Below are 16,620 nucleotides of genomic sequence, written 5' to 3'. Positions count from 1 at the left end.
AGTCTTTACCATTTGTTTGGATGGAATTGCATTCGTTTGACCCAATTATGCATTTTAGAGTTGAGTAGGTCACTGACCGGAAGTCTGTAATGATGTATATTTGTAGTTCAGCCATGAACTCAATATGTAGGCTAATCTGGAATGCTAATTCACAATGGGTTCCCTCTGGCATTTCCTATAGGTTTTTAAAAATGGAATTTGCCATTTTATGCATAAAATAAAGGTCTATCAGGAAGACCCGCAGACTGAGTGAAATTAAGATGATTATTTACACACACACACACACACACACACACACACACACACACACACACACACACACACACACACACACACACACACACACACACACACACACACACACACACACACAATATGAAGTCAAAATCCCACTGACCTAGTACAAAAGCATACTGTATACCATTGCTTAACCTTTGAGCTCATGTTAGGTTTGTCTTGAAAGGTTTATTTATCCCTAAAATCAATTTCTCTGGAGAAAACAAATGGGATTGTTACTTTCAGAGATGTACTGTTGCACTATTGCAAAGGCTTGTCTGACTGAGGGTCCTCTGATTTGTTCAGGCAAGGTTTAACATCTAACAACACATTACACATTTGTGTGTGTGCATGTGTGTTTGCTTGTGTGTGCGTGCGTGTGTGTTTGTTTGTTTCCATTATTTGCCTTAGCAAATAATGTACTGTTTTTGCTGATAATGGCCCCTCGGATTTGACCGGTTCCCAGCATGCATTTCTTTCAACATCTCTTGACTACCCAGTTCCCCTATTTTATTTCCATTCCCCACTCTCCACAAATTAGTAACATACCCCATTTATTGGAAGTATGCCACTCATTGTTAGCTTGAGTAGTAGGTTTGGTATCCTAGTTTTCCATTGTTTTTCTTTTGTGTGTTTTGCATGAAGGGTGCATTTCTTGGTCTACTTCCTGTCTTAATATAACACCTTTAGCTGTAGTCAAGGATTTGTGACTAATACAAAGTTTCCCTGAATAATACATGTGTCATTGAAATAGCATAATTGATATCAATTATTCAACTGTCTCCAGCAGTGTGTTACTTTTCAGAACTTCTTGCTGAGAATCTAAAAAGATAGAGGTCATGTTTGTTTCATTCTAACAAAAATGTCTAACAAAGATTTTCTAACAAAAATCTTTGCTAGCTTAACTACACTGTAAAATGTTTCCTTCTGCTTTGAATATTGTTGTGACAAGCATTAAAGGTGTGACAGGCCATCTGAAACATTACAGACTGCTCTTTGTAGCACTTGAGCAAGCGCTGTAACCTGCCCTAAGAAAAGCGTTTCTGAGTTTGCCATGTGGCAGTAACAAGGTCATTAACTCCACTTCAACAAGAGATAGAAACAGCACAGCAGTCGGATCCTACATCCTCCTTCTGTCGATTTCATGCTGTCTGATCCAAAAGCTGTGAGAAATAGTTTGCAAAATGTCTTCGGATGGGAACGTCATGGCTCAGATCGCCATGATGGCTGCGGAATGTATGGGTATGTGTTTTGAGTCTGCATGTTTGTTTGTACAGTTCACACTCGAATAAACTCAAGAAAAACAAAAAATAGTCCATATTTTTGTGCTTCAATCTAAAAAGTATATTTTTAGGCAACTTTGTATATTCTAGAAATGTTTAATACAGCAGCTAGTTGTGGTTAAATAGGTTATAGATACATATATATATATATATATATACATATATACACGTATATGTTGTGAAAAATCAATAATTTATGGTATAACATCTAACATATAGTGCTTTTTGAACAACCTATTATTTTGACCTTTGTGATAAAACAAAAACATCTTTAAAAGACATTATAAGGTTAAGAGGGGTTTGCATTGTGTGTGTTCATAACAGTTCATGGACCATTTTTTTTATATTTAAGCTACTTAATTGTCATTGGTAGGCTACATGGTGTTGTTGTCATGTGTCAACATAAATCAGGCCTCAAACTGAGCTACATGAAAGTGAATATTGTGACATTTAAACAAAAGGTGAGAGAATATTTGAATATGTCACACATTTGATAAATTAGTCACATCAAAGTATCAGCAATTGACTGTGAGTGAGGGTTAAGAAAACTGTATTTAGATACATAATGTTAACAGTTTTTATCTTTTAATTGAGTTATCCAAACATTGTTATTATAATTTTAAACAATCCTGTATTTATTTATTTTTTATTTGTATTTTTCTATATTTTGCATTTCCCTGTTTTTATAAATGTTGTTATTATCATCCTGGTTTGACTAAATATTTTTGTGTGACATTCAGAATAATTGACTAAATGTCATTATAATGGTATTATATCACCAGTGAGTGTTTATGTTAAAAGGAGTTACGAAGCAACATGTAAATGCTAAAAGTAGAATTATGAATGAGATTAATATGTGTACATTTATAGAATAAATAATTGTCATACATGACTGTTTACACTAAATAAATATGAAAAAGGGTTTATCCGAAATCTAGGTAAAGAAGCCCGTAATTATATACTTTAAAAAAAATAAAAAGGTTGTAAATAACTGTAATCATACTTTGTTTAGTTTTTTGTATGCTATGTAGGTGCAATACGATTACCGTGACTTGTTAGCTCAGACTTGTTAGCTCAGACTTGTTTGCTCAGACTTTTTTCCATAATGATAAAAGTCAGATGCCCATGACCATGTTAGCGGGTTGGGGAAAGTGATTTGGAGTTGTAAGTGAGATAAAGTATAAAAGGATAACAGGGCTATTCGCCCTTATTTATACAAGGTTCATAAAGGGGTGTGTTTTTTTATGACCAGGTAAAATATATTCAATCAGACACCTTGCACATGGATGGAGAGAAATCGAGGGAGGCAGGGAGGAGGAGGAGAAGAGGAGGAGAAGGGGTGGGGCGAAGGGAAGGTCAGAGAGCTGCTCTGCATTTTAAAGATGCTGGCATGGTCGTCGGGATTCTCCGCACGCAGACTGGTTATTACCTCTTTCTCAACGTCTCATTCCAGCCCATTCTACCAGGACACGCCAGCTGAAGGAGGCTGTCTAACACACTCAATGAGTCAGAGTGAAAGGATTAGCTTTTTATTTAAGCCCATAATCAAAAGTGCTCAATGTGAACTCTCCCACGCACAGATGGGTGGTTGCCTCAGTTTCCCACAGGTCTTCCTTGGCAGATGGAGTCAATGTTCAATTTGGGCCTGAGAGTGGAGATCAAGTAGCTTGGCCTTTAAGTAGAGATTTTGCAGGACAAACCCTGCTGGAAAACACATCTTAACACATCTTAAATCAGCATAAACTGGATAACACAAGTCTCCCAGCCTGACCAGCTGACAAGTGCCCAAAACCCTTCTAAAACCAGCAAACCCCACCAACCTGACATGACTGTGAGACCAGCTAAGACCTGCAAACCATTTTAGGCTGGCTATGTTCTTTTTTTGAAGCATGAATAGCTTAAAAAGATGTTCCCGCCAAAAGCTAAGATTTGTTGAGCTCTTTTGTCATATGTAGGATGGTTGAACTTAAGTATGCATGGTTAGAGGTGATGATGACCTTCAAATGATCCGATTGTTTTTAGTATTCCATGAGGCTGATCATCTATTGATCTCCGTCTGTGAGAGATTCTGAGGACATTAAATACGTGAGCCAAAAGCTGCTTAGTTTGATGCAGGGGCAGGAGGGAGGGTGGTTTGGAGAAAGAGTGAGAAAATGAAAAAGATCTAGAGAGCTGATGAAGACAAATCCAAAAAAAAACATATAGAGCGATGCATAGACTAAAAGCAGACAGGCAGAAATGTGGTTGTATTTGCTGTTTTTCACTCTCAAGTTGAGCTGAGCTGCTTAATAGTGTAAAAAAAAAAAAAAAAAGCTACATTAACCTTTTCATGCCTTTCCAGATCTTCCCTCTCTCCGTCTGTTTCTCTCAGTCTCCGTTGGCTTACCGAAAAGCTTCAGTCAGCTGTTTCTGCTTGGCTGCCCTCACTAAATCAATCCTTCTGATTGGGTCTGCTCTGTGACAGGGCAAGGACCCTGACGAAGACTAAGAGAGATGTATCCATGTCACTCCTGGTTACAGTCACCAAGCCATAGTGGCTTGAATTGGTGGGAAGGGCTCTACACGGAAGAGAGATGAATGGAAACCGCAAGGTTATGTTCTGAACTGGACAAATTAAAGTTTTGGGTTGAAAGTGTAATGCATTTCTCTTCATCTCAAGCCATGACACTTTGAGTATCCGTGGATTTGTGGGTTCTGCTTTCGAGTTTATGAGATTCTCACATGTTTACATTTGCATTCCAGCATTTATGTTGAGCAGAGATTGCCAGTGCTCTTCTCTCAAAGTACCTTTGGGGATAGTGTTAAGTTCAGCGTTCATCAGTCATGCAAATGAATGCACAGCTGATGAGTAGAATAATCTGCCTCCTGCTCTCTAGAGAATGTAGCTTTTAAAGAAACATCATCACAAGATTTCTTTTTACTCTCAAGTGGCATGGCCGAACCAATCGAAAGTATGACATGATGTTACTTATGTTCTTAGCATTATAACTTCAACTATTGTGTTTACAGCAATATATGTGCATACATTTTAGATAAAAGATCTCTGTGCTTATTAGCATGTTTATGTGTCTCTCTTTCTTTGGTAGGAGAACTTCAACCCAGAGTGCAAATTCAAAGAGAGCGTGTTTGAGAACTACTATGTGACGTACTCCTCTATGCTGTACCGTCAAAGCCAGTCGGGACGCTCATGGTACATCGGTATCAACCGGGATGGAAAAGTGATGAAGGGTAACCGTGTGAAGAAGACCAAAGCGGCAGCACACTTCTTGCCAAAAGTCATCGAAGGTCAGAGCAGATGGATTTGAATAGACTTTAGAAAAGATGGTGTACTGTCTTAGCTGTGTAAGATGCTCTTTTAGCCTGGCCAAGCAGGTGTTCAGGTGGTTTGGCTAATCAGCCAGCTGGTTTCCCATTCAGGCCAGGTGACAGCTGCTTAAAATTCTGCAAGCAAGACCAGCCTGTCCAGGCCGGGAGACCAGCAAATCATCTTAAGATGGTTTAAGCTGTTTTACTAGCAGGGTATAGAGACAAAAGTGTGTATTACTTGTGTGTTGTCAAGTTCAGAATATAAATTAGTACAGGCTGACATCATGGCATACTATGGTAAGAAGTAATCACAATATCTTTGGTAATTGTCACAATCTAGCAGGGTCATAAGCACTATAGACATGGAGGAGTACACGCTTTCCACGATATTCAGATTAGTTGTCAGCCAATATACATTTTTAATTAGCAGATTCATAGGGGAGAATTCACTTAACAGTTATGCCACTTTTGCACATAGTATTTCAGTGCAAAAATCTTATTCACTAACTGTCTGCAGTCAAGTTTAAGCAGGCACAAACAGAGCTGAAATAATGCTGCGTCTTAAAGGAGACCTATTATGCCCCTTTTTACAAAATGTAATATAAGTCTCAGGTGTCCCCAGAATGTGTCTGTGAAGTTTCAGCTCAAAATGCTCCACGGATCATTTATTATACCATGTTGTTAATGCCTCTTTTTGGGTGGAATCAAAAACACGCTGTTTTCGTGTGTGTCTTTTAAATGCAAATGAGCTGCTGCTCCCCACCCCCAACATACAGTAGCTCTGGTCTCCGTGAATATAATCAGAAACAATGATAACTTTAGCTGCATTAGCCGTGGAATCAGCTAACAAGCACATTCAGAAAGGAGATTTGCCAACATTCACAAAATCTAAAGTGCGATACATCTTCAGGATATAAAGCTGGAACACGAACAGTTGGTACTTATCTATGCTTGAGAATATATTTTTTTGATTGACACTCATTCACAAAGCATTCCGGTGTAAAATGATTTGCACAAACATACACACATTTTGTATGTTTTGGGGCACACATTTCTTCTCACTGTATCTGCTCCAGCGAGGAAAAAAATGGCGGACTGTGTATAGATCACTCAGGGGATCTATGATAATAGGATGGAGTCCGTCAGCAAACTAAAACCATTCATACTGACACACTGTTTTTGATTAATAGAAATATAAGAAAGGGGAGTGGATGGACTTTTAACATTGTAGGGTGGTTGTGTACACACTGCAGACTCACATTTATGTACAAACCATGTAAAAGTGAATTTTGCATAATAGGTCCCCTTTAAGTGTTTAAACTAGGGCTGTTGATTTAACCCGTTAGTTCAATGCGATTAATTATAAATCAAATAACGTGTAAAAAAAATAAAGCACACAAATCCCTGAACCAAATATTCCTACCATCTGAGCAAGCTTGATAGACCAAATTTTTCAGCAGGGGACAGTAACCGAAACTCCAGCTGTATTGGCAACATGCAGCTGTACAGACAGAGAACAAAATGCTCTCAGGCTGAAATGATGAGCTGCAGGCTAAGCTCCAAAAAGGGGCGGGACCTCCAAAGTGACAGCAATGAAATACAGAGTTCCTAACCTAACTCTTTCCTTAACCATGTGTGCAAGTGTCGCCCATTTGGAGCTGGCCCAACCCCCATTTTGAGATACCCACCCTTTTTTGGAGGCTCCATTGTGACATAGCGACCTAAAAACTTTAGAACAATGGTAGGCTTATGTTCAACAATATGGAAACAAACAATATATTGCCTTCTAAAGCACTTTTGTATTGTCTTTTGAATGCTTTATATTACTATATTTACTTAATCATTATTTATTGAATTATTGTATTTGAGGCCCTTTCACAGCAAATATATATACATGTAATTTATATATAATAATAATTTGATTAATTAATCAGCATATCGTGTAATTAATTAATTAAATAAAAACTTTTCATCAATTAACAGCCCAAATTTAAATTATTACTGCCTTCAAATTCAACTGGGAAGCTCCTACGTCTGAGTTGGGCATTTGTTTTTATGACATCATGTCATGCATTCAAATCAGAAACAAAATATGGCAGAAGCAAAAAACAATCAAATACACAATGAATAGGGATGGGATGATATATTGAATTTAGATATATTGTGAACCAAAAAAAATTACAATATTTCGAGACAAAACTCGATATTTAAAAATTTTAAACATGGGTTTAAAAACAAAAAGAAAAAAGTGTATTGTCCATGTGATCATTCATGAAATGACATCATAATTCATCATAATCTCTCTATCACTTGATTTTACTCCTGTTGTGATTTTTTTACACTGTTTACAGGGTTCACAAAAGGTCCTTAAAGTGCTTTAAGTGCTTCAATTTAGCTCTTAGAAATGTAAGTACTGGAATACCTGGAAAATCGCCTTGTTTTGTAGAAAAGTGCTTGAGATTAAGCTGTTTTCATGTGCTTTCGGAATTATTCTACTTACCACTTCTGAAGTTATAATTATAAGTATGTTGTGTTCAAGTGTTTTGTTGCTGGAAACAAAAGTTCATTCATACATATTTCTTGAGGAACTTTTATTTTGACACCTTAAATAAATATTACTCAACTTGCTGATGATAATGGAATTTTGGTCAAAAATGGTCATAAGCTATTTTTACGGTGTAAAAAGGTACAACATGCAAAAAAAAGGTTACTGATATACATAAATGAATATGACCAAAACAGTAAGTTAAAATGTGATTATAATAATCAAGACAAAAAAAATATTTAAAAAAAAATATACACTTTCACATACTTTTTAAGGACAGGTTCTGTTCAGTTCTATTGCTTGTTCTGCACCTGAATGTAGCCCACTATTTTTGAAGGCTCATTTGTTTGTGATCTTTTTGAGAGAAAGGTATATGAGAAACTCTTCTTATTTAAACTGTGAAGATTTATATTGTGTATTAAATAACTTATTATGTTATTTATTTTATGTCATTTATTATATGTAAATTATAATGTGCATTTTATAAAAAAAATTCTGCCATACTTTGTCATTTAAGTGTTATCATATCGAATCGAGATAATATGGAATTGTGAAGCTCTTATCATATATTAAATTGAATCGTAAGATAATCACATCATCCCATCCCTGACAAGGAATAATGGCAAAAGCTAATTATTAACATAATAAACCATTATGTATAAACATAATTGAAAACACCTGCACCACCTTTACACGATATGATTTCTTTTTGCATCGTAACAAATTAGTAATTAATTTGCATAAAACCGCGAAGGGTGAGTCATTAGCTTTACATTACTTGACTTTCATATACAAATTAATAACAAATTAATTTTGAAATGAAGCACTGAAATTAAAAGAACTTTGCAATATTAATGCTTTCCTTCATCTTTCTTGTCAACAAGCCCTTTTCAACGTCACAACTCGGTAACTGGGGTAATGTCTAAAATGATGAGTTTCCCATTTCCACACCAGTATGGTCATTCATGTGCTCAGAACTTGTAATTATGATATTTCTGACTCCACTAGAAGGCAGCATGAGTCATTGTCAGTCCTTTCCATGCAAGCAGGACTCCTTGCTATGTAACTTAGGCTTAGGCTCATTGCAGATTGCACTTCATTCATAAAACTTGCTGCTATTTGCCTGGTCCAATTTACAATGCACTATTACTGCCCGAGGAAAGCAGGCTGTAAAGGGAATTTGATTTAAAACAATTGTTTTTAAATGTTTTTCTAAATGTTTTATTGATTATAGCAGTAGTAATTCATTAGATAATGATCAAATTATGTTGAAGATTATTCTAGCCTGGCATATATTCAGATGCATGGTGTAGTTATGTGCACTTTCGGCATGTTAAAGACATGATTCACAACAGTGGAGGGATGTGGTAAGGTCTCGGCAGAGAGTGTCAGATCGTGGAGGTCTGCTCCATCATCAACAATATAGGGCTCATAACTGACCAGCAAAATCAGATCCAGTATGTGCCATGAAAATTGCGTTCAGTATAGATTTACCGGACACGTTTGCGCTGTTGATCAGGTCTGCATAATTCCTTTAGTGAACTAAACCAGTGCAGAAAGCATGAACAAATGAAAGTAACTTCTTCAACTCGTTATCTAATACATATCTCTTTGTTCTTCTCTTTTTCTCTCTCAGTGGCAATGTACAAGGAACCCTCATTGCATGAGCTTGTTGCGGAGCAGAGTCCTCCTCGCAAAACGGTTAAGACTTCAGACTCCCCCTCCCACAAGAACGGCAGGAAAGAGACCCCTAGAGCTGATGCTTCATAGCATAGGGAGGGTGAAGGACCACGTTGACACTGAGAACTCCATTTCCCTTCGTGCAATGGGGGCAGGAAGAGCTGTAAGAGTGGCCACTTGCTGTGGGTTTCTGAGTGGAGCAAGATACAGAGACAGCGACCCCTGGCTCACTGCAGCAAGAGGGCAACCCTCAGCCGAACCAGCCCACATATACTTACAATGAACCAGCATGACACCTGACCCCCCCGCCCACCCCCCATATTATCCTTAAACTCCCCTGCAAAAACATGTTTCAGAGATGTGCCCCCACAGGTTCCACACAAGCTTTCTCACATTGTTAGTCTGCCATGACATCAATGGCTGTAAAGAAAATGCAAACAACATCCATACTGTCTGAAAAATCCAGGTTTTGACTTGATATGTTGACTTTCTTTTTCTATGGTTTCTTTTGTTAAGAACAAAAGGTTTGGGGTGGGTGTGTGTGTGTGTGTGTGTGTGTGTGTGTGTGTGTGTGTGTGTGTGTGTGTGTGTGAAAGAGAGAGATAGACAGAGAGAGAGAGAGAGAGAGAGAGAGAGAGAGAGAGAGAGAGAGAGTTTTTGCCTAATATCATCATAATGATTCCAGCAGATGAGACCCTTTCTGGTTCACTTTCCCTGCAATCACAATGCCTGCTCGCTGTGCCAATCAGAGCTTAAACTACAGGAGGGAGTGCAATAAAATTTGTTTTTAAGGAGGATCCATTTCTATTGGTCAGCAGGTGTAGATTGATTTCTGCTGGAGAGCAGCCAGAGGAGCCAATGGTATCAGGCAGAATTTGTGATTGGACAGAAGGGAGAAAGCAGTTCACTTTAATTAGATCTCACTCAAGAAAAACTTGTTTTTTAATGAAACAAAAAAGAGGTTTTGCTCCTCTGTCCTTAATTCTTAGCCTAATCTCATAAAATGTATGCGACTGTGGCGATATTTTTGCAAATTTATATTACGTGGTTTTTCTACATACTGTACCTGTATTGCTGAAATTCCAAGGTAAAATGTTCACTGTGTGGTGCTAAAAGTGCGTTAAATTTTCTTCCTTTAAGATCAATGCTCTATCAAGTTTTAAATCAACAAATCTACCACCCTACCCCAAACCTAAACTGATAAAAGCAAATGTGCCATGAAAAACGCTACTACTAAAGCAATCACGCCATTGTGTGGTGCTTTTATGACACTTTGGGTTCACATGTCGACACAAGCTCATGCAATGGTTATTTGCAATGCAAGTGCAACAATCTATCAGCTGAGCGATGACACAATTTGAACACGCATGAACAAGGTTATAAATCAATTGGTTATGTAATGCAAACATTAAAATGCATTGCCTTAAGGCCTTTCACACCAAAGGCGACGCGATCATGAGAGGCGAATCGCTGATGAATGGCTATTACAAGTCATTCGATATAGTAAAAGTGTTTGGATGTCGTAAGATAGCATTGTGAGAAACAGGGCAAAATGTGTTTATGAACTGATAATCAAGAGTCGTTTTTCTCGTGATTTGTGTGAAAGGGTATAAGTCATTGTTGTTGTAGTGCCTCTAGTGTTCATTTTACCAGGAAATTGCTGCAATATGTGCAATGAGCCACATAAAAATAGTAACAATACTAAGGAATAGTAACGTGATTTTATGAGACCAGGTTGTTGTTGATGATGATGATGATAATAATGATGAAAATGAGTTTCGAGCAAATCCACAACCCAAAAGATTTTTTTTTATGTATTAAAAAAATGAGGAGAAAAAAATGAAAGAAAAAACAATTAAACTCTCTTGTGACAACTCTATTCATGTTCAATGGCCAGTGGGCTCAGTGCGGCATCAGTAACATTGGCAAAGGAACGGAGATTATTACAAGCAATTGTTTGCTAGCTCTTTGATGGAATTCTTACAGGGGATTACATGGAGTCCAGCCACGATTGCTTGAATTATTTACTCCCATTCTCGCGAATGTTTGGCTCGTTCAAGCAGCGCGGACAAGAGATTTTAAAATGCTAATTTTAATTGGGGAGTGCTGATCAATCACGCAGTGTTTGAAAGCTTTAGATTGTTTGCATGTGTGCGTGTGCTTAAAGTGTGTTAGAGTGTGAAAGAGACAGAATGATGCAAGTTGAACAGCTGCTTCCATTATTTATTTGCATGTGTGTGGAGTGGGCACGCATGTGCAAACAACACAACACTATTGGCTCACACAAACAGTTGATAATTTTAATGGTTGAGACGAGTCTAGGCATTCTATTCTGCCTGGAGATGTTGACTGATGACCCTCTCCAGGTTTTGCAATTGACACATAATCGAGAGGAAGTGCTGTAACATTAAAGCAGAAGGGAATCTGTGAGCAAACAAGCTTTTTGTCATTTCACATGCATCTTATTTCAATTCCTGCTCGCACAACAAAGGTCGTTCAGCTGTGTTTGCAAATGGTTGTGTGAGGATTTATGAGTTTGTGTAAAGGTTGTTCACACGTCTTATAGTCAAGTCAAGTGGTTTTTCAAAAGCTACCTGGTGTCCTTTTGTCCTTCAGAAGGTGAGGGATTCTGTCTTTGATTGTGACATCATGCACTTTTCAGTCAGTCACAACGTCTGGGATGCAAAACGTGTGACCCTATTGGTTGGGGCTTTTGTCAGTCAAGGTGAATGTCAGGGTCACTGCCCCAGGCTATGGTTAGTGTACTTTGGTTTAAATGTCAGACAATACCGGAAGATAAGCCAAAGGTGTGTGAGCGACCTTGTTTTGTATTGTGTGAACAAAGTCATGCTTTCATGTCTGTGTGTGTGTGGGCAGGTTTAAGTGGTTCTCTTTTATGACCTAAATTTATGTTACAAACTGGTAATTACAAGGGTATTATGCTATAAATGTGGTTTATGAGCACATTTCTAGTGTCCCCATAATTCAAATCACTTAAAAAAACATACTAAACAATGTTTTATTGAAAATGTAAAAATGCAGAATGTTTTTGTGAGGGTTAGGTTTAGGGGATAGAATCTATAGTTCGTACAGTATAAAAATCATTATGTTATAATGATAGTAGCACCAACATGAGTGTGAGTGTGAGTGTGTGTGTGGCGACCTGAGTTCGATTCCCGCTCATAGCCAACACCAGTGACGAATATCTGAACCGGTCCCGGGCCTCCCCTAGGTCGACTCAGCCTAAAATGAGTACCTGGTGCGGTGTGTAAACATTGCCACTGGGGAGACAAAAGGTGGTCGGGCATGGTGTTGGCCACCCACCCCCTCGTGTACCGTTCCGGCCTTCATAGGTGCTCGCTAACAGCACTTGCCCCTACAGTCTGTTAAGGCTAAATGGGGGATCTTTATCTGTGTGTGTGTTTATTGGTTACCCTGATGCCCTTGAGCAAAAACTAGAATGACTAAACTCCAGAACGCCCAAAATTAAATAAAAAAAAAGGAAACAAGAAGAAAGTATTTGCCAATGGGGTAAGAAAAGTAAACTAGTTTTCCCTTTGAATCAAGTATTTTTTTATTATCCCTTTGGCACATTTTTATTTCTTGTGATAAGCATATGCCTCAATATGTTACATTTCTCTGAAAATAAGGCAAAATATCATGTCATTTTGCTTCTCAAGTAAATTTGTCTTATTTTTTAAAAAAAAATTTACATAAACAAGAAAACAAGACAAAAATACTATAAGAATTGATTTATTTTATTTATATATTTAGTATGCTGTGAAGGACATTAACTCAAAAGAGTTGCTAAGAAAATGCTAGACACTTTATATTTAGGAAAATGTAATAGAAAGTTGAAAGAATGTACTGTACAGTGAATGTCAACGAAGGTTTGCGCATGTTGCAGAACGTTTTAGCATGTTGAAGCACGGTAGCGTATGTGGACAGTCGTTGTAGTGCGAGTTGTTAGCAAGAGGGATTTAAAAGGAACAGTTCACCTAAAAATATTTAAATCTGTCATTATTTGCTCACACTTATGCCATACCAAACCCAAATAACGTTCTTTTTTCTGCAGAACAAAAACAGAGATTTTTTTACGAAATGTTGCGAATGTTGAGTTCCATCCAATAGCAGTTGATAGCAACTCACTTTAAAGATACACCTGAAAGTATCTTAAAAGCAGTCCATGTGACACATGCATCATATTCCAAGTCTTCTGAAGGCATACGATCAATTTGTTCATCAACAGATTGAAATTCATTATTAACTCATGTAAACAGAAAAGAAACCAAACAATCAAACTGGCGACACCTCAATAACCTCATTGGTTCTTGCCCGTCTCATGACCAGACGTCATGGCACAAGAAACACAAGTAATGAATTGCTATTGTAAGAAAATCAGTGGTTGCATCATTTTCTTTTATTTCTCCTTTTGTGTTCCGCATAAGAAAGAAAGTCATATGGGTTTGACAACAGAATCTTCATTTTTGCGTGAACTACTTCCTATAAAGGATTTCTAGTATGTCGAAGATTAGCAAGACAAAGACTTTATGGGATAACTGTGGAGAAAGTTTGGCTATGCGAGACGAGATTTGAGGAGTGTGTTCTCGCTGCGAGAGTTTATGAACGTCCTGAGGGCAACTCCATGATTGAAGTAAGCTGGGGAGAGGAAGATGACTTTAAATGCATTAGATTATGAGGAAACAGCGTGTTCTTTAGTACTAATGATGAGAGAGAGAGAAAGAGTGAGATAGTGCTATGCAGGGCTCCTGTTGTGTGAATTAGACACTGAATGAATTTCTTGCTGATTGAGCGGAAGGAGAGGAAGAGGGTCCTTTGAGGATGGGGGTGTGTGTGGGTGTGTACGCCAGCTACCTGACCCAACGGAGACGTTTGAGAATGCAAGGACAAATATGGCGCATACACACCCCCTCATGTGTGCTCCAAAGTCACGCTCCATTTCCTGAGCAATCTCCCCAAACCCTCTCCTGTGTCCAGTGGCTATTAACCTTCCCTCCAGCTCTGAGTGTGTAAGTGTGTGTATGTGTGTGTGTGTGTGTGTGTGAGAGAGAGAGAGAGAGAGAGAGAGAGAGAGAGAGAGAGAGAGAGAGTAGTAACGATCAATTGACTCAATAAAAGCCAAACCGGAGAGCAATAACCCAGTGCCGTGAGCAATAATTTCCCTGTGTAACTGAGGAAACCGAGGAAATTAGCTGACTATGAACTGGGAGATTTTAGCTGGAATTTATTGTGTCGGTGAGAAAGTGTAGGAGGAGACTATAGTAAGATAGAGAGTAAAAATAATCTGTCATTATTTACTCACCCCCTCATGTCGCTCCAAACCCGTATGACTTTCTTTCTTCTGTGGAACACAAAAAGGTTTTTATTTAATGACTAAGTATTTAACGTCTTAAATTTCATTCTGTTCCTTGCAAAGTTATTGTATCACTTCAGAAGACTTGGAATATAGTGGATGGGTCATATTGATTACTTTTACTGTGCTATAATGGTGTGGCTTATTTTATTTTATTTTTTGTCCTTTGTAGTGCTTGTCAGACCACAGTCATTATTCACTTTTAGTATGGCAATTAAACCCTAGGAAGACTTTTAAACATTCACCTTTTGTGTTCCACGGAAGACAAAAAAGTCATGCGGGTTTGAAGCAACATTAGGGTTACTAATTTTGCTTTAAAATGAGCGAACTATTCCTTAAAACCCAAATAGAATGGCCCTGCTTTTTAAATCAGGCTCCCTCCCCATACCCTCTCTCTTTTTCTAGACCTGGTTTTGCTCTGTGTGAAGTTGGTTGTATTATAGTATTATGATCTCAGATCTCTCCTGACTCTCGCTCTCTCTTTTAAATCAGGGCAAGTTCTCAAGGACGCATTGAGTCCACCCTCTTTCATTTGCCCTCAATTCAAGCATGCAAAAAAAGTCAGACATGCGTGCTCCACAGCGATCAGGGGGAACACTTATGGAATTTTCATGCTGTATTTTTGTGACGAACAGAACATTTCATAATATCTATCTCTCAGAGGAGTACAAAAGGGAAAATATATGTATATAGATCAAAAGAATGATTAGTAAGTAATATTAAATGCAATAAAAAAAAAATATTATGACAGTACTGTATGTGGGTGCTTTCCGGGAGAAAGACTGCCTGGTCTTGCTAAAACTGCTGTGAGCCATACTGTAAGGACTTTGGAAATATACAGATTTTTTGTATTATTTTCTATTGAAGTTTATTTACTTGTGATATTAATTCCAACTGAATTTCAATGTTTTTACCCTCCATAAAAACAGTAAGATCCAGGGAGTGAGTAGTAAACAAAAATGTCCATTTAAAAAACGTATGGGTGCTTCCTTGATCCAAGATTTCAAGAATAGTTTAAACTTGTTTTATTTTGTATGCACATGGATGCTGAAACCTTGTATTTGTTTGATTTAAAATGTATTTTCATTGTGGTTACATGATTTTATATTCTTTTCTCAGATTTGTTTTTTTCCTGTTATCAATCTAATCAAACCTCCTCGCCCGCAGTGAATAATGAATTAATGCTATTTTATGACTTTGAGGGCTGTAAGCAAAAACCTGCTCGAACTGCAACCTGAAAGCCAGTGCAACTCTCTCGATCAGGAATTACTGCAGGTGTCTTCCAAACGAAAAGAAAACAAGCCAGTCCCTTTCTTCCCTATCTTCTCGTCTTCCAAAATGCAAATAAGTCTTCCACTAACCAGGGATTGCCTGTGAACTGGAAAGTGGCTTCCTGATTAGCCCCACCCCCAATCTTACCAATGAATGCAGGTATGAACCAATTGGCTCTTCAAAGAGCCACTGGAGGCGGAGCTAATTACACCTGCCCTAACCAAACAGCATGGAGGCCTATGAGGAGACTTAAAGGACCGAAGAACACATCCACACCCTCAATGGGCTGACCATAGACTAACAGCCAATAGGTGACAACCTGTCTGCTCAAAAGATCTGCTTTGGGATACAAGTGCTCAGAGCCCCTAACCAGCATGGCAGTGTGTCAGTGAGATACAAGACATGCTGCTCTGACAACCGAGAGCCGACACACTTGGGAGAGTGGACTCTTGTACTGCATGCATCCCGGAAGTACTAGGAGAGGACTCCCTTATTTTAGAGCACATGATCTCTTTAGCACCCTCTCCTGGCCTCTGAACTTGCCCACCTGTCTATGTTTCTATTTAAAGAGCAATTATATACATCTCTGGGCCTGGAGGAGGGAGGGGGTGTGACTTATTATGACATATTATTGAATTATTGAATAAAACAGTTATATTTGTATGATTGTAAGAGGTCTGTGATGGACTGTATTGGAAGTGTGTAATATTTGTGTTTGTTTGTGAGTTACAGAATGCCACAACCAGACGTTATGCGATCAAATTTTTTGTCCTTGACGAAGTGCAAAAACAACATTTTGTTGATCTCTTAGTTTCTATTTCAGCTGCATCATGCTGGGAAGCTCCACCCACTGTGAAATCTCATTGGTCTCAAATCTGGCTTCA

General features: G+C 38.2%; 1 protein-coding gene across 2 annotated transcripts in view; it reads left to right on the top strand.

Annotated features, from left to right (window-relative positions):
• LOC127635929 (fibroblast growth factor 11-like) overlaps nucleotides 1-9,180 on the top strand; it is a 48,963-nt gene extending 39,783 nt beyond the window's left edge. For both annotated transcript variants that reach the window (XM_052116232.1, XM_052116231.1), the window contains 2 exons: nucleotides 4,646-4,844; nucleotides 9,047-9,180. In XM_052116232.1, coding sequence (XP_051972192.1) covers nucleotides 4,646-4,844; nucleotides 9,047-9,180 — 333 coding nt within the window. The remainder of the gene's footprint in view (nucleotides 1-4,645; nucleotides 4,845-9,046) is intronic.
• Nucleotides 9,181-16,620: the final 7,440 nt, after the last annotated feature.

This window comes from Xyrauchen texanus, chromosome 43 (genome assembly GCF_025860055.1).
Source record: "Xyrauchen texanus isolate HMW12.3.18 chromosome 43, RBS_HiC_50CHRs, whole genome shotgun sequence".
NCBI lineage: Eukaryota > Metazoa > Chordata > Actinopteri > Cypriniformes > Catostomidae > Xyrauchen > Xyrauchen texanus.
This window is presented reverse-complemented; position numbering and strand designations above follow the sequence as displayed.